Source organism: Kogia breviceps, chromosome 3 (assembly GCF_026419965.1).
Source record: "Kogia breviceps isolate mKogBre1 chromosome 3, mKogBre1 haplotype 1, whole genome shotgun sequence".
In the NCBI taxonomy this organism is placed as follows: Eukaryota; Metazoa; Chordata; class Mammalia; order Artiodactyla; family Physeteridae; genus Kogia; species Kogia breviceps.
The window spans coordinates 151,924,253-151,945,753 of NC_081312.1; the positions used below are offsets into that span (position 1 = coordinate 151,924,253).

The 21,501-nt window shown below is 46.2% G+C and overlaps 1 protein-coding gene across 1 annotated transcript; it reads left to right on the top strand.

Moving 5' to 3' along the window:
• Nucleotides 1-177: 177 nt before the first annotated feature.
• LOC131752072 (sodium/nucleoside cotransporter 1-like) lies at nucleotides 178-18,242 on the top strand. The gene is made up of 5 exons (XM_067029980.1): nucleotides 178-251; nucleotides 414-525; nucleotides 16,424-16,474; nucleotides 16,643-16,799; nucleotides 17,558-18,242. The coding sequence occupies exons 1-4, from the start codon at nucleotides 194-196 to the stop codon at nucleotides 16,653-16,655; spliced, it is 234 nt and encodes a 77-aa protein (XP_066886081.1). The 5' UTR covers nucleotides 178-193; the 3' UTR covers nucleotides 16,656-16,799; nucleotides 17,558-18,242.
• The last annotated feature ends 3,259 nt before the right edge of the window (nucleotides 18,243-21,501 follow it).

The following is a 21,501-nucleotide window of genomic DNA, read 5'->3' on the forward strand; positions in this document are numbered from 1 at the left end:
AGGACTCCCAAACTCAAAAGCATCAGGAGGACAACGTCTGTCCCTCTGGCCACCCAGAAGAGAAAGGGGTGTCAGCAGATGCAGCCGGAGGCACAGATACAGGCAGAGAGGCATGCTGAGTCCTGGCCCTGAGCACTCCTGTCCTCTTGCAGCCTTCACGGCCCCCTAGCAGAAGAGCAGCTTCTCCCAGATCATGCTCCGGGTGCTCTGCACGGGGGCCTGTGTGTCTCTGGTGAATACCTGCATGGCAAGTGAGTGCAGGCCTGGTGGGCTCAGGACTCAGAGCCCTGATTCTCCAGATGGCCCTGGTCCAGGGCCAGGCACTGGGGCTCTGGCCTCTCTGGAAGTCCTTGGGTGGGGTTGGAGGGTAGTGAGGGGCTGGGCCCTGCCCACCAGCTGTTTTCCCTGCACAGGGATCCTCTACATGCCCCGGGGGGCTGAGGTCGACTGTGTGTCCCTCCTGAACATGACCCTCAGCAGCAGCAGTTTTGAGGTGTACCAGTGCTGCCGCCAGGCCTTCCAAAGGTAAGAACCTGGGCCGTGGGGCGTAGGGACCCTGACAGTGATGGGGTGCAGGAAGCCCGATTTCCCAGCAGAGGCCTTTGGCACCGGGGCAAGGGATAGAAGTGTCATGGCTGTGGCTGATGTGACCAAGGGAGGAGGAAGTGGGTCTTGGGGACCAAACTTAGAGATGACGTTTGGACCAGAGACATGGAGCAACTTCCCCAAAGTTGCACAGCCTTTAGTGGCCAGCAGAGCCAGGCCTAGAGCTCAGACTGCAGCCTTTGCTTCTTTTCAGCACAGACCTGGAGTTCACCCTAGAGGCCCTGGACAACTGCTGTTGATTTTATAATCACACGATCTGTGCATAGTGGGGACAGAATATCTCTGTGCCTTCTGGAGGCTCTTCTTCCCCAGGAAGCAGCTGTCCCCATCTCTCTCTCTCCAGGCCCACCCCCTTGGGGAAGCTGCAGGGCTTAGACCCACCTCAGTCATAAATTGGGAAGGGTGACAGGGTGAGTGGGCAGAGTGAGTACATAAGTAAATGAGGGGTGCCCCACTCGTCACCACCTTTCTGCTCTCCCATTTCCTACCTCCCCAAATGTGAATTCTCAGGGTCACCTCTGCCTCTTCTCTCCTCTCTGTATCCAAACAGCTGCCTGCTCTTCCCTATCCCCCCTGCCCTGGGTCTCCCCCATTCACCCTTCCCTTCTGCTCCAGGGCCCTCAGCCCTGGCATTTCAGCTGATTCCTTCCCCCTCCTCTCTGGGCGCTAGAATCTTGCTGTGGTTTAGCCCCTGCCAGGCAGCTTCTCCTGGAGACCCCTTCTTCTATGTCAGAGACCCCCCCACTGCCTTCCTCCATAGCACTTCCCACACTGGTGTCCTGTGGAACACTGTCCCACAAGGTATGCAGAAGTTTCCATGATCCACTGCGTTTGGGAAACACTAAGCTAAATAAAGTTAGGGGTTTTTTGTTTGTTTGTTGTTTGTTTACTGTGGACTCATCAGTTTGATGTAGGTATAATAGGAGACATTTTCCAAATTTGGCTATAAGAATCTTTTTGATAGAAGCATCTCTTAGTTGAGGATTCCATGGAAAACAATTTGGGAAATATTGGTTAATGTTCAGACTGCTTTACTCTACATAGCTGTAACACTTGCAAACGTAACACTGTTAGTGCACTGTTCTCAGTGCTTCATACTTTGTAAATCAGTCCCTACAACAACCCTGTGAGTCAGATACTATTAGTATCCCTAGTTGAGGAATCAGAGTCCCAGAGAGGTCAAGTAACTTGCCTAAAGTGGCACAGCTGGGAAGAGGAAGAGGCAGGACTTGAATCCCCGCCATCCAGTTGCACAAGCTGTGGTGTTTCATCTCTCTGCTAGGCTGCTAACGTTCAAGGAGCTTGGTTGTGTGACTTGCTCTTAGCCCCTCTGCTTGCCTTTTCTGCCCAGCCCAGTCCCTGTGCTCCAGTAGGTCAGGCATCTGATGTGTTTTCCCTGCCTGTAAGCCTTTGTTTCTGGAGTTCCTGTCACCCAGCACATCCTGCCCTATGCTCCTCCCACCTCTATCCTCCTTTCCCCAGCAGCTTTGGCTGCGGTGAACTGCAGGCATCTGTCCCTGAGGCCACAGGGCCCCTGTTTGCTCGCCCACCTCTGCTGGATCAGGCTTCTCAGCTGGGGCCTGAAGCAGAGGGAATATGGAGCCTGGTCAGCAGTTACCCTGCTCGGTCAAGGATCTGGGCTCTACTGGGCACTGGTCTTGCTCCTTGTGACCCCCACAGGCTAGCCCTGGGTCCCTTCCTCAGGGCCCGAGTCCTTGCCCTTAGCTCTGCACAGCAGAGTCTTGGCCTGACTCCTGTACCCCATGGCTAGGCTCTTGCCTTGCTTCCTGCAGCCCCCAACTCAGCTCCTATCCCTGCCCCAACTCACCTTGAGCTGTCCCAGGACACCCTCCTGATGTGGACTGCACAACTGTCTCCTAGTATCGGGTGCCAGCCCCTGCCCTGCCTGTCTGTTAGGGCATGGAGCCACCTAAAGACTCACCTTGCCCTCCTTCCCTGGACCACCTGCACACTTATCACCTGGCCAGTCTCATTCCCTGGAAGACTGTAAGCCCCTTGGAGAGAGGACTCAGAATGCCTCTGTTTTCTCTCATGGTACTCAGCATGATGTTGGGCCTGTGAAAGGTGTTAAATAAATGTTTATGGAATTGAACTGCAACTTCTCTCAGAGGCACCAGCCTGCATGCCATGCTATACATGTACAGATTGCTTTCAGTTCAAGAGCTGTTCTGATCCAGGGGACAGGCACAGAATTAAGGTCTCCTTGGTCTCGAGCAGCAGACTCATCCTCTCCTCCACCCACCATGCTCCTTCTTCCTCTTCTTGCACCTGCAGAAGCTGGGAGCCCCTTGAGGGTGGGACTGCAAAAATACACTGCTTAGAGAAGGCACTGATGCTAGTACCAGGTGCCTGTGCTTAAATGCATCCTAAGCAGCAGCTTCTGAATCAGGATTGGTCCAGGTGCCTCCACTCAGCCCACCCACAGCCATGACAGGCATTGCTAATCAATCACAGGACTCCTTGCACTGAATCCAGAAGGGGCTTCAGAATCCATATCAGCTCAGTGCTGGATGAGCCCACCTCCAAGTAATTCTAGGTGCCTTTTCTAGGTGGCACACTATTTGCCACTCCTGTGCTAAGAAACAGACCCTAAGAACCCAAACTGCCACTGATTTTGTCTTGCTGGCCTGTGAAGGTCTAAGGTTTTTGTCAAAGACTAGAAATCAAAGGGGATTGAAGCAAAGAGGGATCCTTGCAAAGAATGAATCCTGTGTAAGTGGTTTGTCCACTCCGGGTTTATGTATTGTTTATTCAATCAAGGGATATATATTGAGTACCTACTTTATTACTTGGCTTGGGCCACAATAACAAAGTACCACAGGCTGGGCAGCTTAAACAACAGAAATTTATTTTGTCACAGTTTTGGAGGCTGGAGGTCCAAGATTAGGGTGCCAGCATAGTTGGTTTCTGGTGAGGTCTCTCTTCCTGGCTTACAGACGGCCACACTCTCACTGTGTCCTCTTATATGGCAAAGAGAGACAGCAGCTCTCTGGTGTTTCTTTTTATAAAGGCAATAATCCCACCCATCACGGGAGCACACCCCTCCTGACTTCTTCTAATCCTACTTACATCCCAAAGGCCCCATCTCCAAATACTGTCACATTGGGGATTAGGACTTTAACACATGAATTTAGGGGGCACACAATTTAGTCTGTAACACCTACTATGTGCTGGACTCTGAGCTAGGCAGGGGGACAAGCAGTGAATCAGACTCTGTAATGAGCTAAAGAACTGGAAACTTCCTTCAAGAAGAGGGTCAACTGGGGAGAGAAGCCCCAACAGAGACTGGATGGAGGTGGCTCCTGGCAAGGATTGCCTGAGAGGGAGGGAAGGGGAAAGTGACTCCAGCAGGGCTTGTGGGGCACCCATATGTGGCCTGGCCAATGGATTTTTTTGAGGCTCTTAGTAGATTAGAAAGTGAAAATAATGCCAGAATAGGATTATACAAATTGCCATTTAAATTGTCGTATATATTAACACAGAATACACTGTAGTATCAGGTTATCCACTAGACAATGAAAAGATGTTTTTTTTTCAACTAAAGCCCAGTTCAATAATTTAAAAAGCCACTTTTATTCATATTTTAATATTTTTATTTCATATTTGAAAGTGCCAAATCCTAGTCACTAGACCACCAGGGATATATCAAATATTTGAATGTGACTGCGTGTTTTTACATAAATTAGTTTTCTTGAAATACGTAGATTCTGTGTTCTTCTATATTTAGTGTACTAACAATCAACATAAAAGATATATTCATCATTTTTAAAAAATTTATTTTATTGAAGTATAGTTGATTTACAATGTTGTGTTAGTTTCTGGTGTACAGCATAGTGATTTAGCTCTACATATATATATAATAGTTTGCATTTTCTAATCCCCAACTCCCAATCCATCCCTCTCCTACTCCCCCTCTCCCTTGTTCTCTATGTCTGTGAGTCCGTTTCTGTTTCATAGATAAGTTCATTTGTGTCATATTTTAGATTCCACATATAGGTGATATCATGGTATTTGTGACATACTTTTTTTTTTTTACTCTTTCTGACTTCACTCACTATGATAATCTCTAGGTCCATCCATGTTGCTGCAAATGGCATTATTTCTTTATATTTTATGGCTGAATAGTATTCCATTGTATATATATGCCACCTCTTCTTTATCCATTCATCTGTTGATGGACATTTAGGTTGTTTCCATGTGTGGCTATTGTGAATAGTGCTGCAGTGAACATAGGGGTACATGTATCTTTTCGAATTATAGTTTTGTCTGTGTTTATGCCCAGGAGTAGAATTGCAGGATCATATGGTAGCTCTATTTTTAGTTTTTTTGAGGAACCTCCATACTGTTCTCCATAGTGGTTCCACCAATTTACATTCCCACCAATAGTGTAAAAAGGTTCCCTTTTCTCCACACCCTCTCCAGAATTTGCTGTTTGTAGACTTTTTTTAAAAAATAAATTTATTTATTTTAATTTTTGGCTGTGTTGGGTCTTCGCTGCTGCACGTGGGCTTTCTCTAGTTGCAGCGAGTGGGGGCTACTCTTCATTGTGGTGCATGGGCTTCTCATTGCGGTGGCTTCTCTTGTTGTGGAGCACAGGCTCTAGGTGTACGGGCTTCAGTAGTTGTGGCACACGGGCTCAGTAGTTGTGGCTCGCAAGCTCTAGAGCACAGTCTCAGTAGTTGTGGCGCATGGGCTTAGTTGCTCCGTGGCATGTGGGATCTTCCCAGACCAGGGCTCAAACCCATGTCCCCTGCATTGGCAGGCGGATTCTTAACCACTGCGCCACCAGGGAAGCCTGTTTGTAGACTTTTTAATGATGGCCATTCTGACCGGTGTGTAGTGGTACTTCATTGTAGTTTTGATTTGCATTTCTCTAATAATTAGTGATGTTGAGCATCATTTCATGTGCCTATTTGCCATCGGTATTTATCATTTTAAATTAAGCCCTGGCGGGATGGCCTGGTCATGGACTCCTTTCAGTCACATGGCTATATGAATGACCTCATTTGGAGAAATTAGTAAAAGTCTACATTGGAAGCCCTTTCTGAATTGGAGACTCCTGTCCCCCTCCTGCTGCCCTCTGCTGCCCCCTGCATGTGCCTGACCATGAGCAAAAGGAATTGAAAGAGCTTCACTCATGGAAAGGGCTGGATGCCCAGAGCATGGTGAGAGCAGGGCTGGCTCTTTCCAGGGCAGGGCTGGCTGTGGCTGCCCATAGAGCTGACCACAGACAGGCTCAGAGCAGCCAGAGATGCTGCCCCTGGGGGCACCACAGAGGGGCTGTCCTGCCGGGGGGATGGGGGGAGGTAAGAACAGTATGCCCTGTAGGGAAGGTCACTGTCATGAGCTCAGTGGGATGAGGCCCAGACAGGAGCCCATTGGTGGGTCCGGGCTTCACTCTGATGTCTGGGAGTGAGGGGTACATGCAGAGTGGGTGTGGAGAAGGGAGCAGCCCGGAACACCAGAGCCTGTGTTAGGCCACACCCAGTGGGGTCCACTCTGTGCTGAAGACCATTTCCCCCCAATTCGTCCTAGACCGTTACTTGTATAAAGGATAATACAAGTGAATTACTGGGAAAATAATAATAATAATAAAGGCATCTTTATTGTTACATTCAACACACATAAGATTACTCTGTCAAATTGCTATGCAGTTTCTGAATGTCACTTTCAATATCGATATTTACATTATTATAGATCTAGAAGCAGATGTGGACCACACCAGTCCATGCTGTGAATAGCTCTGTCCTATAGCATTTTCTGTTAATGAAAACTCTTCAGAGAATTGTTTCCTCAGATGATTTGTCCTGCATTTCAGATTCTCTAAGGGGAATCGGGAAAAGGCCATGGAACTCTGGTTGGAGTCCATGAAACCTGCCTTTCATATGAGAGAATGCATGCAAAATTGCAAGGACAATAGCAGAATTCCAAATAATTTATGCAAATGCTCCCCACTCAAGGAGTGAAGCATAACTCCCCATCTCTTTTTTTTTTTTTTACTTTTTTAAACATCTTTATTTGAGTATAACTGTTTTACAATAGTGTGTTAGTTTCTCCTTTACAACAAAGTGAATCAGTTATACATATACATATGTTCCCATATCTCTTTCCTCTTGCGTCGCCCTCCCTCCCACCCTCCCTATCCCACCCCTCTAGGTGGTCACAAAGCACAGAGGTGAACTCCCTGTGCTATGCGGCAGCTTCCCACTAGCTATCTAACTTACTTTTGGTAGTGTGTATATGTCCCTGCCACTCTCTTACATTGTCACAGCTTACCCTTCCCCTTCCCCATATCCTCAAGTCCATGCTCTAGTAGGTCTGTGTTTTATTCCAGTCCTACCACTAATCTCTTCATGACATTTTTTTTTCTTAGATTCCATATATATGTGTTAGCATACAGTATTTGTTTTTCTCCTTCTGACTTACTTCACTCTGTATGACAGACTCCAGGTCTATCCACCTCATTACAAATAACTCAGTTTCATTTCTTTTTATGGCTGAGTAATATCCCATTGTATATATGTGCCACATCTTCTTTATCCATTCATCTGTTGATGGACACTTAGGTTGCTTCCATGTCCTGGCTATTGTAAATAGAGCTGCAATGGACATTTTGGTACATGACTCTTTTTGAATTATGGTTTTCTCAGGGTATATGCCTAGTAGTGGGATTGCGGGGTCATATGGTAGTTCTATTTGTAGTTTTTTAAGGAACCTCCATACTGTTCTCCATAGTGGCTGTATCAATTTACATTCCCACCAGCAGTGCAAGAGGGTTCCCTTTTCTCCACACCCTCTCCAGCATTTATTGTTTCTAGAGTTTTTGATGATGGCCAATCTGACCGGTGTGAGATGATATCTCATTGTAGTTTTGATTTGCATTTCTCTAATGATTAATGATGTTGAGCATTCTTTCATGTGTTTGTTGGCAATCTGTATATCTTCTTTGGAGAAATGTCTATTTAGTTCTTCTGCCCATTTTTGGATTGGGTTGTTTGTTTTTTTGTTATTGAGCTGCATGAGTTGCTTATAAATTTTGGAGATTAATCCTTTGTCAGTTGCTTCATTTGCAAATATTTTCTCCCATTCTGAGGGTTGTCTTTTGGTCTTGTTTATGGTATCCTTTGCTGTGCAAAACTTTTAAGTTTCATTAGGTCCTATTTGTTTATTTTTGTTTTTATTTCCATTTCTCTAGGAGATGGGTCAAAAAGGATCTTGCTGTGATTTATGTCATAGAGTGTTCTGCCTATTCCCCATCTCTTAAGTGTGTGCTATGCTTAGTAACTTTCTTCCAAAGAGTACAGTATGGAAATGGGGGAACAAGAGAGGAACTTTGCTGTAGAGAAGTCTGGTAAACACTTCCTTAGCCAGGTGGTCATGGTTAACCTCGTCCGTGGTAAGTCCAGTTGATAACACATACCCTTGATATGTTGTATTGAGAAGGGCACTTCACCTCTGTGGTCCTCCTCCCTGAAGCCCATAACCCCAGTCTAACCATGAGAAAAACATCAGGCAAACAAATTGAGACACAGTCTACAAAATATTGATCCTCAGTAATCCTCAAAACTGGCAGGGTCATTAGAAGCAAGGAAGGTTTGAGAAACTGTCACAACCCCGAGAAGCCTAAGGAGACATGATTAAATGTGTATTGTAGGGCTTCCCTGGTGGCGCAGTGGTTAAGAATCCGCCTGCTGATGCAGGGAACACGGGTTCGAGCCCTGGTCCAGGAAGATCCCACATGCCGCGAAGCAACTAAGCCCATGCGCCACAACTACTGAGCCTGCACTCTAGAGCCCATGCTCTGCAACAAAAGAAGCCACTGCAATGAGAAGCCCGTGCACCCCAACAAAGAGTAGCCCCCGCTCGCCACAACTAGGGAAAGCCCGCATGCAGCAACGAAGACCCAATGCAGCCAAAAATAAATAAAATACATTTTTTAAAATGTGTATTGTAGTGGGTTGAATTTTGTCCCTCCAAAAGCTATGTCCATAGAGAATGGACTTGAGGACATGGGGAGGGGGAAGGGTAAGCTGGGACGAGGTGAGAGAGTGGCATGTACTTATATATACTACCAAATGTAAAATAGATAGCTAGTGGGAAGCAGCCGCATAGCACAGGGAGATCAGCTCAGTGCTTTGTGACCACCTAGAGACATGGGATAGGGAGGGTGGGAGAGAGAAGCAAGAGGGAGGAGATATGGTGATATATATATATGTATAGCTGATTCACTTTGTTATAAAGCAGAAACTAACACACCATTGTAAAGCAATTATACTCCAATAAAGATGTTAAAAAAAAAAAAAAGCTATATCCAAGTGTCAGCCCCCAGTACCTGTGAATGTAACCTTAGTTGGCAATAGGATTTTACAGATGTAATTAGGTTAAGGATCTCAAAATGAGATTATCCTGGATTTAGTGTGAGCCCTAAATTCAATGACTGGGTGTCTTTATAAGAGAAAGGAGAGGGAAATTTGAGGCACACAGGCACAGAGATGCCCAAAGAAGGCCATATAAAGATGGAGGCAGAGATCAGCATTATCAGCTCCAAGATATAGCCCACCCCATGGTGACAAGCCAAGGAGCACCTGGGGCCACCAGAAGCTGGAAGAGACAGGAAGGCTTCTCCCTTGGAGCCCTTAGAGGGAGTGTGGCCTACACACTTAGGACTTCTGGCCTCCAGAACTCCAGAGAGAATACATTTCTGTTGTTTTAAGCTACCAAATTTGTGGTAATTTGTTCCAGAAGCCCTAAGAAACGAATACAGGTATCTTGGATGTGATCCTGGAATGGAAAAATGACATTAGGGAAAAACTAATGAAATCTGAATATAGTATGGAGTGTAGTTAAAAACGTATTAATAGTGGTCCATTAGTTGTGACAATATACCACAGTAGCTGGGTGAGGGATCTATAGGAACTCTGTATTATTTATGCAGCCCTTCTGTAAATCTAAAACTATTCTAAAATTTACAAATATATTTTAAAAACTGCATGGGGAAAAAACCCTGCCTTGACACAGGTGCTGTGTAACTTGTAAGTCAGCCTGTGGGTAGCTCTGTCCTAGACAATGCACGTCCCGGTAGGCAACCCACCAAGTCTGTGAGTTGATCACTGAGCCACATTTACTCCCTTTCCACCGATTCTTCCCACGGCGCTGATCTCATCTCTCCCGACCCCTCACTTTATTTCAGTCATGTGCCTTCAGCTGATTATGAATTAGTCCTGGCCTCTTTACAACTCCATGAAGAACATCATCTGCTTGAAATTACTTTTGACTCAGAATTAGTGAGCCCTGAGTTTGGACAGCACCCTATATATCATTTTGAGGGTATCTGCCCCTCCCAACTTTTCTGAGAATTTTTATACCCACTGCATGGATGATCTCTGTCATCATGCTTTTATGTTTGAATCACAAGACTCCACCCCCATGACCATGGTTGATTGGAACAAGTACTGAATACCTGACTCAGGAGAGGCAAAGCTACAGTCTTGCCAATGGTCTTTCAGATTCTTGGGAAAGAGTTCAAACTGGAAAAAAAAAGAAAAGAAAAGAAAAAGAAACAGCTGAAAGCTGAGTCACCACAGTGGGCCTGACTTGGAGCTGATCTCATTCCCACCCTTCCTACAGCCTAGTTGCTCAACTTTTCCTCTGATTCAATGAGAGCTGAATTCTTTCCAGGATCCCCTCTAACCTGAGCTAATGTGAGAAGGTCCCTTTTACTCTGAAATCAAGAGGATGCTGCTTAGGAGAACCACATTGTCAAACTCCCCATTTTGCTTGGAATCAAGTGGTCATCATCATTTACTTGAATACCATCCAAACAAGAATCTCATTACCTCTCTGTGCAACCCATTTCATATTGGACAGCTCCACTTCTTAGAAGGTTCTTTTTGATCTTGCATCAAAAAGGGTTCACTTTTGATCCCAGTTTTGCCATTCTGGGATACTCAGAACAAGTCCAATCTCCTGTGTGTGTCTTTTTTTTTTTTACCAAAGTAATACTTGCTCATTGGTTTTATTTATGTATTTATTTATATAAATTTATTTATTTGTTTTTATTTTTGGCTGTGTTGGGTCCTCGTTGCTGTGTGCAGGCTTTCTCCAGTTGCGGCGAGCAGGGGTTACTCTTCGTTGTGGTGGGTGGACCTCTCATTGTCGTGGCTTCTCTTGTTGCAGAGGACTGGCTCTAGGCACACGGGCTTCAGTAGTTGTGGCATGTGGGCTCAGTAGTTGTGGCTTGTGGGCTCTAGAGCGCAGGCGCAGTAGTTGTGGCTCATGGGCTTAGTTGCTCCGCGGCATGTGGGATCTTCCCGGACCAGGGCTCGAACCCGTGTCCCCTGCATTGGCAGGCAGATTCTTAACCACTGTGCCACCAGGGAAGCCCACTCATTGGTTTTAAAAAGTCAAACTTTGGGACTTCCCCTTCGGTCCAGTGGTTAAGACTCTGTGCTTCCACTGCAGAGGTCATGGGTTCAATCCTTGGCCAGGAAATTAAGATCCCAAATGCCATGTGGCATGGCCAAAGACCAAACAAACAGAAACAAAACAATAATAAAATAAAATAGCATTAAAAAATAGTCAAATTTTATAGAAACCTTGTGGAAATGTTCTACTCCCTCTTTCCACAAGACAGCCCCCTCAACTGTTAGAAGATGGCAACAATCCAGTCTTCCTTTCTGTGAGCTGGGAACCCTGAGTTCTTTTAGATGTTACTCACATAGCATATAATAGTTTCAAAAATTGCCCCAGATCTGATCCATAGTTGTTCTGTACTCATGTACAGACAGTTCATGAGTCATGAGCAAATCCAAGGTTGAAGCCAGAACACAGGGTGGTAAATATGATCTCATGGATGTAACCAAGGTGGTGTGCTGGAACTAAAGACTGGATATAGCCTTGGGGAGGTATTTAAAAGAGGCAGACCTATTAGGAAGGAAGAGTGTTAAGAAACTACATGCCTGCTTCAGAAATCCTCAAGGCTGAGGGCTTGCGTGTTGAGAGTGAAACACCAGGAGGAGTTGTCATGGATGGAGAGAATGGAAGAAAGTCCTGGCCTAGATCACAAAGGGGACCAGAGATAGGACAAGAATGGTGTGGATGGGACCTCATCTATTGGGACATCTATTAGGACTACTACTTACCCACCATCAACGGTACAAGAAGTTCCTAACTTTCCTGGGAAGTGATTTCCATTCCAGATGTGGAGGGGAATTGCTGCTTTGGACCAAGTTCTGATGAAGATGTGGAATGGTGAAGTGGGAGTAACCATGCCAACAGGGACTTTGTGAGTGGAAGTGAAGGAGAGGCTGACATAGCCAGGCATTTATTCCACACTTGAAAGTACAGGCATTCAAGAAGATGACTCTGAGTGGGAAGTCAGAATGGAACTCTACTTCTGCTGTAGTAAAATATCCCAATGAGGAAGGGAAGGCAGAGATGACAGAAGAAATCAGCACGGTTATAAGTGAATATCAGGAACCTGGCTTACAAGAATTTCAAAATAACAGGCACCAAAATCTGACCGAAGGACACATGACCCAGCATAGGAAAGATAGTTGGTTGTCCTCCAATAGTCATTCTCCCCCTTTTCCCGTTAGTAATAACTACGTATCTAACTGAGCCAATGGCCTACCTTAAAGACTACATTTCTCAGTCTTCCTTGCAGCTAGGTGTGGGCCATGTGACTAAGGTCTATCAATGGAGTGTGAGAAGTCAAGCAGGCAGCTTCCAGATCATGCCCTTAGAGAAGGGGCCAGCAAAATTTTTCTTAAAGGGCCAGATAGTAAATATTTTGGCCCATATTATATCTTTTGCAACTACTCAACTCTGCCCTTGTAGTTTGAAAGCAGTCATTAGACAATATTAAACAAATGAGAGTGGCTATGTTCCAATAATACTGGGTTTTCTGAAACATGGCCTACGTGCAGTCTGTAGTTTGCTGACCACTGCCTTAGATGAAGGGACTCATCCTCCATGTCCCTGGTACATTTCATAATTTTGCTCCATGCCAGTTGGAGCACAGATGGAAAGGTGAGCCCACTTAGACAATGGAGACAAAGGCAACACTCTAGGGACAGGGCACTCACAAGTTAGAAGGAGCTTGAGCCCCGAGGTCTTTGTAGAGTAAGGCTGCCATGACAAAGCAGACTTTACGTGAGTGAAGAAGAATGTCTATCTATCTTGTACATATTATTTGGGATCTCTGTCACACACACCCTGCCAATGGACAAGAAGAGCAAGACACGCAGGTAGAAAGAGCAGGTTTGCTGCTCTGTGGGATTCTTGATGAACAAATGGGAAACAATGAATGAGAACCAGCCATCAACCCTGGATGGTTCTCTGGCAGTGTGAGGTGGGTGCAGTCCACTGGAGCCTGAAAAATGACCATTCCCTCCAATAAAGTCCAAGTCTGAAATATAACACTCATTGGCCACCAAGACTTAAAAGAAGAAAGAGAGAAAAGAAGAAAGAGAGAGTCCTGATACACATGTGAGAGGAAATGGAGAGAGTCACGTGGCCAAACTGTAAAGTTTTCCAATTCAGCTTCATGACAGGAGAGCACCAGAGAGAGAGAGAGAGAGAGAGAGAGAGAGAGAGAGAGAGAGAGAGAGAGAGAAAGAGGGAGAAAGGAAGGAAGAAAGAAAGAAAGGAAGGAAGAAAGAAAGAAAGGAAGGAAGGAAGGAAGGAAGAAAGAGAGAAAGAAAGGAAGGAAGGAAGAAAGGAAGGAAGGAAGAAAGAAAGAAAGAAAGAAAGAAAGAAAGAAAGAAAGAAAGAAAGAAAGAAAGAAAGAAAGAAAGAGAAAGAGAGAAAGAGAAAAAGGGAAAGAAAAAGAAAGAAAGAAAAGAAAGGAAGGGAGGAAGGAAGAAGGGAGGGAAGGAAGGAGGAAGGAAGAAAGGAAAGAAAGAAAGAAAAAGAAAGAGAGAAGAAAGAAAGAAAAAGAAAGAAAGGAAGGAAGGAAGAAGAGAGGGAGGGAAGGAGGAAGGAAGGAGGAAAGAAAGAAAGAAAGAAAGAAAGGAAGGAAGGAAGGAAGGAAGAAGGGAAGGAGGAAGGAAGGAAGAAAGAAAGAAGAAAGAAAGAGAGAGAAAGAAAGGAAGGAAGGAAGAAAGAAAGGAAGAAGGAAGGAAGGAAGAAGGGAGGGAGGGAAGGAGGAAGGAAGAAAGAAAGAAAGAAAGAAAGAGAAAGAAAGGGTCATGTTAGGGTCATATCAACACTTTGCCTCAGGCTTTGGGAAGCAGGCCGTGGAAAAGAGGCCAATCAGCTGTACAGAACCTGTGAATGTGCAGTGACCTAGCCCACTAGTAAACGTGGCCTGATCCATAAGGTAGACTCAAACCAAATAGACCTGCGTTCCCTCCTCTTGGAGAGCAGCAGGATGGAGCTAGAAGAAGGTCATTCCTCCCCACTCCTCAACCAGCTCCCCTCCTGCCCACCAAGCGTTGTAAATTGTGTATAGAGCTTAAAAGAACAAGGAAGAGGTAAATTCACAAGGACTGGAGGAGATTTCAAATTCTCATACAAGTTTATGCTGCCATCTGACTTTTCTCCAAACTGTCACCTTCCATGTCTTTTCAAGATGGGGCTTATTTTTCTTTTTCCTTTTTTTTTTTCTTGGCTACACCTCGTGGCTTGCGGGCATCTTAGTTCCCCAACGAGGGGTTAAACCCGGCCCGGCAGTGAAAGCACTGAATCCTAACCACTGGACCAGCAGGGAATTCCCAAACTGGGACTCATTTTTCATCTGTAAGTAAGAGAGGTAATAACTGACAGATCCCGACTGGCACCCAGAATGCTACAGCTCTCCCAGAGGTCAGTACACACTTTGCATCCAGTGACTGCATGTGCTTAAACCAATGTGAGTGAGTCTGATGAGGCTTGGGAAGCTACCACATGGGCTGCTTCTGTCATTCAGCTCCAACTGACAAAGGACATGTGTTTTCCCAAGCAAAAATTTTGTTTTTCTTTCCAAGAAAAAAAGATAAGTCATTTAGAGTTGGGATGGGAAACTCACTTTGTAAACTAAAGATTGCTTTTATCTCCTGAAAGTTAGCTTCTCAATAAGATTCTTTTCTACTTTTAGAGGCATCACTTATTTATATTCTAACCGGAACTGTTTTTTTCCAAAGCCAACTCCTCAATTAGAGGAGAAATAAACTGTATCAAAGCACACAGCTCTCAAGGGATCTTTTTTTCCCAGTTCCCTGAGGGCAAATATCTCTAATCTCCTCTGTTGGGGCCTGGGGCAAGCTGGGTTTTGCAATGTCAGCTGCTCTGAGCCTGGCCAAATGCCGGAGGCAGGGACCAGGGTCATACTGGTGAGAACAGAACCCACAGGTGAGAAAATCTGGTGGCTGGTATGGGAAAGGAGGTGGTGCTCCAACTGAAAACTTTCATCATTCAGTGAATCAATTTCATCTATCTAAGCTGGAATGAATTGCAGGAAACTCAAGTCAGCAGCTCTCAACACACTGGTGGGTTTTATCACTTGGGAGGTGTGTCACAGTCATTTATTTGTTTCCCTATAGCAGCGAAAGTACTGGAGTTTATGAACAATTTAACTTTTTAATAAAAAATATATAAATCAGGGTGGTATTTTATGCAGAATTCTTTTGGTTGTAAATGACAGAAAACAAATCAAATAGTTTAGGAGAAAAGGAAATGATGGGCTGTCTTACCAGGAAGCTGCAGGGGGACAGCTCCAGGCAACGGGACTCAGGGGTGGGTCCAGGACTCTCTCTGTACCTCTCAGTCCCTGCTTTTCTTTGTATTTGTTTCTTCCTGTGTCCACGGTGACCTCCTGCTGTTGAACTGGCTTTCTCCATAAGGCTGGGATCCTGGCCATCAGAAAATCACAGATACACATGGGAGCTCACTTCCCTGACAGCTAGTTGGGAAAAAGAGGGCAAATATTCAAGAGTGTGATTGATCCTCCAGGGTCATATGCCCTCCTCCAGAGCAATCACTAAGGCCTGGAAGGTGGGGAGTGTGATGATTGGTCCAGTCTGGCTCTTTTGTCCACTCCCCGATCTATCACTGTGACCCAGGAGGCAGAAGATGGCAGCTCCTGTTGGACAGCATGGTTGGAGACAAGGGGTTGGACAATTCCCTCAAAGAATGGGAGTGTTGTCCCCTGAGGAAAGGCAGCTATTTTTTCCATATATCTGTAAAGACTTGCAATGGTAATCTTTAAAAAGTTTTGAGATAATAGAAATAATGGAAATTTAGCTTTTGAAATAACCTAGAGAAAAGGGACTAACATTTTCTGAATGCTTATTGTGGCATAAGTTATTTGCATGTGCCATCCTGCATAATCCTCGAAAACAAAAACAAAAATGAACACAGCCTATGAAGGAGATATTACTCTACTCATTTGGCCAGCGAGGGAACTGAGGTGTAGAGGAGTGAGGTGGTGTCCTGCAGCTCAATGGCTGAGCCAGTTTTTGAACTCAGTTCTGTTTGACTTTAATCCCAGACTCTTAACTGTCATAATGCTTTGGCTTCCTCGTTAATCTACCCAATGAACAGATATATGCGTAAAATACTTTAAATTATTCTTGCTCTGATTAATAGTATTGGACTTCTGTGGTGGCTTACAAAGATGGCTGCAAATTCCCTTTCAGAGGCCACTCTATGTCCCCTCTCCTTTCATCTGGACAGGCTTGAGACCACTTTGACCAATAGAGTCTGGGGAAAACAATGCTGTGGGACTTCGGAGGCTGGGTGTCTCAGTCAGCTTGCGCCACTATAACAAAATACCGCAGACTGGATGGCTTAAGCAACAAACATTTATTTCTCACAGTTCTGGAGGCTGGGAAGTTCAAGATCAAGATGCTGGCAGATTTGGCGTATGGTGAGAGCCCTCTTCCTTGTTTACAGATGGCCACATTCTGGCAGTGTCCTACCTTGGCTGAGGCGGGGGGGCATGCTCTGGTCACCTATTTGTCTTCTTATAAGGTCCCTAAACCCATCATGGGATTCTACGCTCATGACCTCATCTAAACCTAATTACCTCCCAAAGGCCCCACATCTAAATACCATCACACTGGGGATAAGGATTTCAACAAACGAACTTCGAAGGGACACAAACGTTCAGTCCATAGCACTGGGTCATAAAAGGACAGGCAGCTTTGGCCTTGTTCACTGGGATATTCACTCCTAGCACCCTGATCTACCAGGTAAGATGTTTCACTACTCTGAGACTACCATGCTTTGAGGAAGCCCAAGCCACAAAGAGGGGTCACATGGGGGCACTAAGCCAGCCATCCCAGCTGAGCCCAGCCTTCAAGTCATCCAGCCGAAACGCTAGATATGAGTGAAGGAGCCTCCAGGTGGTTCCAGCCCCCAGCCATTTGCATCTTCCCAGCTGAGGCCTCAGACATCATGGAATAGAGAGACAAGCCAACCCTGTGGAACCCCATCCAAATTCCTGACTCACTGAATCCTAGAGCATAACAGACAGTGGTTGTTTGGTGTGACTAGGTTTGGGAGGCTTTATTATACAGCAGTGGATAGCTGGAGCAGCTCCAGAGTAGGAATCAAAGATGTTTGGTCACAGAGTGTTTGTTTGTTTTTGTGTATGCGGGCCTCACTGTTGTGGCCTCTCCCGTTGCGGAGCACAGGCTCCGGACGCGCAGGCTCAGCGGCCATGGCTCACGGGCCCAGCCGCTCCGCGGCATGTGGGATCCTCCCAGACCGGGGCACGAACCGGTGTCCCCTGCATCGGCAGGCGGATTCTCAACCACTGCGCCACCAGGGAAGCCCCCAGGAAGCCCCCAGGAAGCCCCCAGGAAGCCCCCAGAGTGTTTGAATTAAAAGGAAGATGATATTGAGGACTAGTTTGTAACAACCAAGTAGCAAAGTAGTGGTTCTTCCCAATGGGGAAACTGTTGCAAAAATCCTGGGCTCCGGGCTGCAATCTCCCTTCCTCCACCAGGTGGAGTGGATGCATCCGCTGCTCCCTCCCAGCCGGTGCCCAAGGCACGTTGAGAGAACAGATCGGTGCTGCCAGACTGTGATGACCCCACCCCAGCCTGTATCCCTGGCTCCAAGGCTGCAGAGAGCAGAGCCCCAGGAGGGCCTGGGTGAAGCCGCTTTTGGGAGCCACCTCCTTCTTTTGAGAAGTCAGCGCCTCTAAAGGAGCACAGGACTTGAAAACAAAATTCTCCTGGCAGGATCTACCATCCCACTACAGGAGGGTTCAATCTCCCCCTAATGGGAGCCACTTCAAATTGCTCAGTTTCCCCTCCCATCAATCGGATTTCATAAAGGTGCATTGTCCCCAGCCGTCCTGATTCAAGGCTGGGATCCATGGAGAATTCCCAAATTACTCCCTCCTTCCCTCACTTCCTTTTTTTTTCATTCCATCCAAACCAGAGTACTCCATATACATGATTTAAAATGCCAAACAGTACCATAAGGTTTATAACAACAACAACAGAAAAAAAATTCCAGCAATTCCCTACCCCACTTTCCCCATCCCTGAATCCCTCCTTCAGAATCTCAGTTGCTTCTTCTGGTATTTACCTACATATTTCTAAATAATGTACTCATATTGCTTTTTTTTTTAAGTATTGATTTTAGATGCTATATTTTTACTCCCCGTTATGGAAGATGAATCATTGACTATTTTATACCACTCATGCCCTACTTTTCCTTCTTTCATCCTCCCAATATGGTAATATCACAATTTTTGTAAAGACTATATTCCAATAATGCTTATTTACCTCATTATGGCTATATGTCGTGTTCATTCATGAACCACTATAATTACATTTCTTTCCTTGCACATCTTTTTATCCTTCTGGAGATATCACTATAGTTCTCCTAATCTAATACTGTAAGATGCACCATTATTTATGTATCACCAAGAAACTAAACTATGACACTCCATTGTTTGCAGGATGCATCTCAGGATCAGAAATGTTATAATGTGTACATTTTCAAGTTCATATAATACAATGTTTGCCTCCTCTTTGTTGCTGAGTTTTCTTTGCAGTTATCATTAATTCTTCCTAAATTTTTAAAGAATACTTTTTATTTTAAGCCAAAGACCTTAAAAAACACATAGGGTCAAACACATCAGACACTATCTCTGATTCACTTTTTAATTAATTAATTAATTAATTAATTAATTTTATTTTTGGCTGCATTGGGTCTTTGTTGCTATGGGCGGGCTTTCTCTGGTTGCTGCAAGCGGGAGCTTCTCTTTGTTGTGGTGCGCGGGCTTCTCATCGTGGTGGCTTCTCTTGTTGCGGAGCATGGGCTCTAGGCCCACCGGCTTCAGTAGTTGCAGCATGCAGGCTCAGTAGTTGTGGCTCTTGGGCTCTAGAGCACAGGCTCAGTATTTGCGGCGCACAGGCTTAGTTGCTCCACGGCATGTGGGATCTTCCCGGATCAGGGCTCGAGCCCATGTCCCCTGCGTTTGCAGGCGGATTCTTTTTTTAAAAAAATATATATATATATTTCTAATTAATTTATTTATTTTTGGCTGTGTTGGGTCTTTGTTTCTGTGCAAGGGCTTTCTCCAGCTGCGGGAAGCGGAGGCCACTCTTCATTGCGGTGCACGGGCCTCTCGCTATTGTGGCCTCTCGTTGCGGAGCACAGGCTCCAGACACACAAGCTCACGGGCCCAGTTGCTCCGCAGCATGTGGGATCCTCCCAGACCAGGGCTCGAACCCACGTCTCCTGCATTGGCAAGCAGACTCTCAACCACTGCGCCACCAGGGAAGCCCTGGCAGGCGGATTCTTAACCACTGTGCCACCAGGGAAGTTCTCTAGGGTCATCTTTATCCGACCCCATACTCCCCTTCAACTCAGAGAAGTTGTGAGTGACACAATGAAGTATTTCATATAAACAAGAACTGATGTCCATCACTGTGTGAAGGGCTCACGCAAGGGGTGAAGGGGTATGGTGGGGGTGGGAGAGAATGCAGCAGCTTGGGGTCCTGGCTCCACCACACGCATGGTGTGGCCTTGGACAAGTCCCCTCTTGCCAAGCCTGCTTCCTTCTTTGAAAAGAGAAGAGCTTATCACAAAATGTTAGATCTAAAAAGGACAGGGAAGTTCATCTGGTGGCCTCGTATGTCAGGTAGAAGGAGGCTTTGGTCTGCAGATAACAGAAGGCCCAACTAAAAATAGCTTACACAACAAAACTGTTTTACACCACCTAACAAGGAGTTCAGATGTTGGGCGGTTATGGGATTACACTCAGGACAGCGAGGACACAGGTTCTGTCCATCTTTCCCCTCTGTCACCCTCAGGTGTTGGCAGCTCTCCCTCACGGTGGTCAGGTTGCTGAAAGAGCGCCAGGCATCCCTTTCTTGCCCAGCCATTCTGTAGGCAGAAAGCAGTCAGATGTCTCTGTTGTGTCTCTATTTTCAGAGTGAGGAAAACCTTCCCATCCCCCAGAGACCCCCTACATCCCATTGACCGGGGTGTGTCGCGTGCTCATGACTAAACCAATCCCTGACACGGGGAAAGGAGTGACTGCGATTGGCTGGAACCAATCAAGCGTCACCCCATGGGCTGGGAAGGGCCTGGGAAGCAGGTGAGAGGAAAACGGCTTCCCAGGCCCTTCACGGTGTGTTGGGGAGGAAACACACCGTGTCTGCCATGGCTCAGCTCCTCCTTTCATAGGTGGGGACTGGAGGGGGAGGGGGACTTTCTCAAGTCAAGTCACACAGGAGTTGGCGGCAGTCACGGGTGAAGGTAGAACTAAAAATCTGCTTCTCTGTGAAAACGTTTCTCTCTAGAGTCACCTTAAGTCCATGGCCAGCCTGGGACATAATGCTCCAGAGTTAACCCAAGCCCTTGAAGCTTGGCTCAGTAGGAGGTAGACAGGCTTCCCTGCCTGGATGAGAAGTTGCTATGGCACGGTAGTTAAAAGCTCTGAAGGCAGGCAGAGCAAGATCAGACCCCATCCCTGCCATCCCTGCCTTATCCACTGTTTGTTGAGCCCAGCGGACTACCCCGGCAGCAGCTGGCAGTGACACCTTCTGTCACTGAGACTGTTCGTCACAGTCACCCCATCAACGATTACATCAATCCTTGGCCAGCCAGGAAAATACAAACCACTCGAGATCACTCAGGCAAAGCAGTGTTGATGAGAGGAATTGGCTAAAAGGTGTTGGAAGAGCTGGAGACACGGAAGCATGACAAGGGTGTTTCCAAAGGGATCAGGAAGCTGCCAGACCCCAAGAGGACACACACCTTGCTGCTGAGCTGCTAGAGGTGCCGCCCCTGTGCTCACCGCCAACTACTGTTGCCACCAACCCAGCTGCAGCCACTGCCATGATGCTGCCAGAGCCAGACTGGCTTTTCCCTTCCTCCTGCATTCTAACCTCTTCCGTGCCTCCACGGGCTGAACCCAACTAGAAACCAGCTGGTCAGAGGAGTGCAATGGAAAAGAAGGGACGGAGGTCCCGTTAGATCACATGTGGGACAGAAACACGTAAGATGAAGGTCAACAGCATAGATCTCAGAGTCAGAGAGGCCTGGGTTGGTGTCCTTATTCTGTGACCTGGAGCAGGTTACCTCCCCTGTGTGAGTTTTAGTTTCCTCATCTATAAAATAGGAATGCTAATACTCGTCTCAGAGTTCTTGTGAAGGCTCAAAAGGAAATGATCATAAGGAGCTTCAGACCAGTGGCCAACAGCTTAGAAGGGGCTAGTTCCTGAACCTACCCTGCTCCTTCCTCTCACTTCAGGGCCTTTGTACTCTGTGCTTTCTCTTACCTCTGCCTGGAATGCTCCTTCCTATATACTTCTTAATGTTATTACTTTGTAGCCCAGATAGGACATCTTTAGTTACAAGAGACCAAAATGTAGACCCAAAGAGGCTTAATCAAAAGCAGAAGTTGTTAAAGCCGAAAAGTTCCAG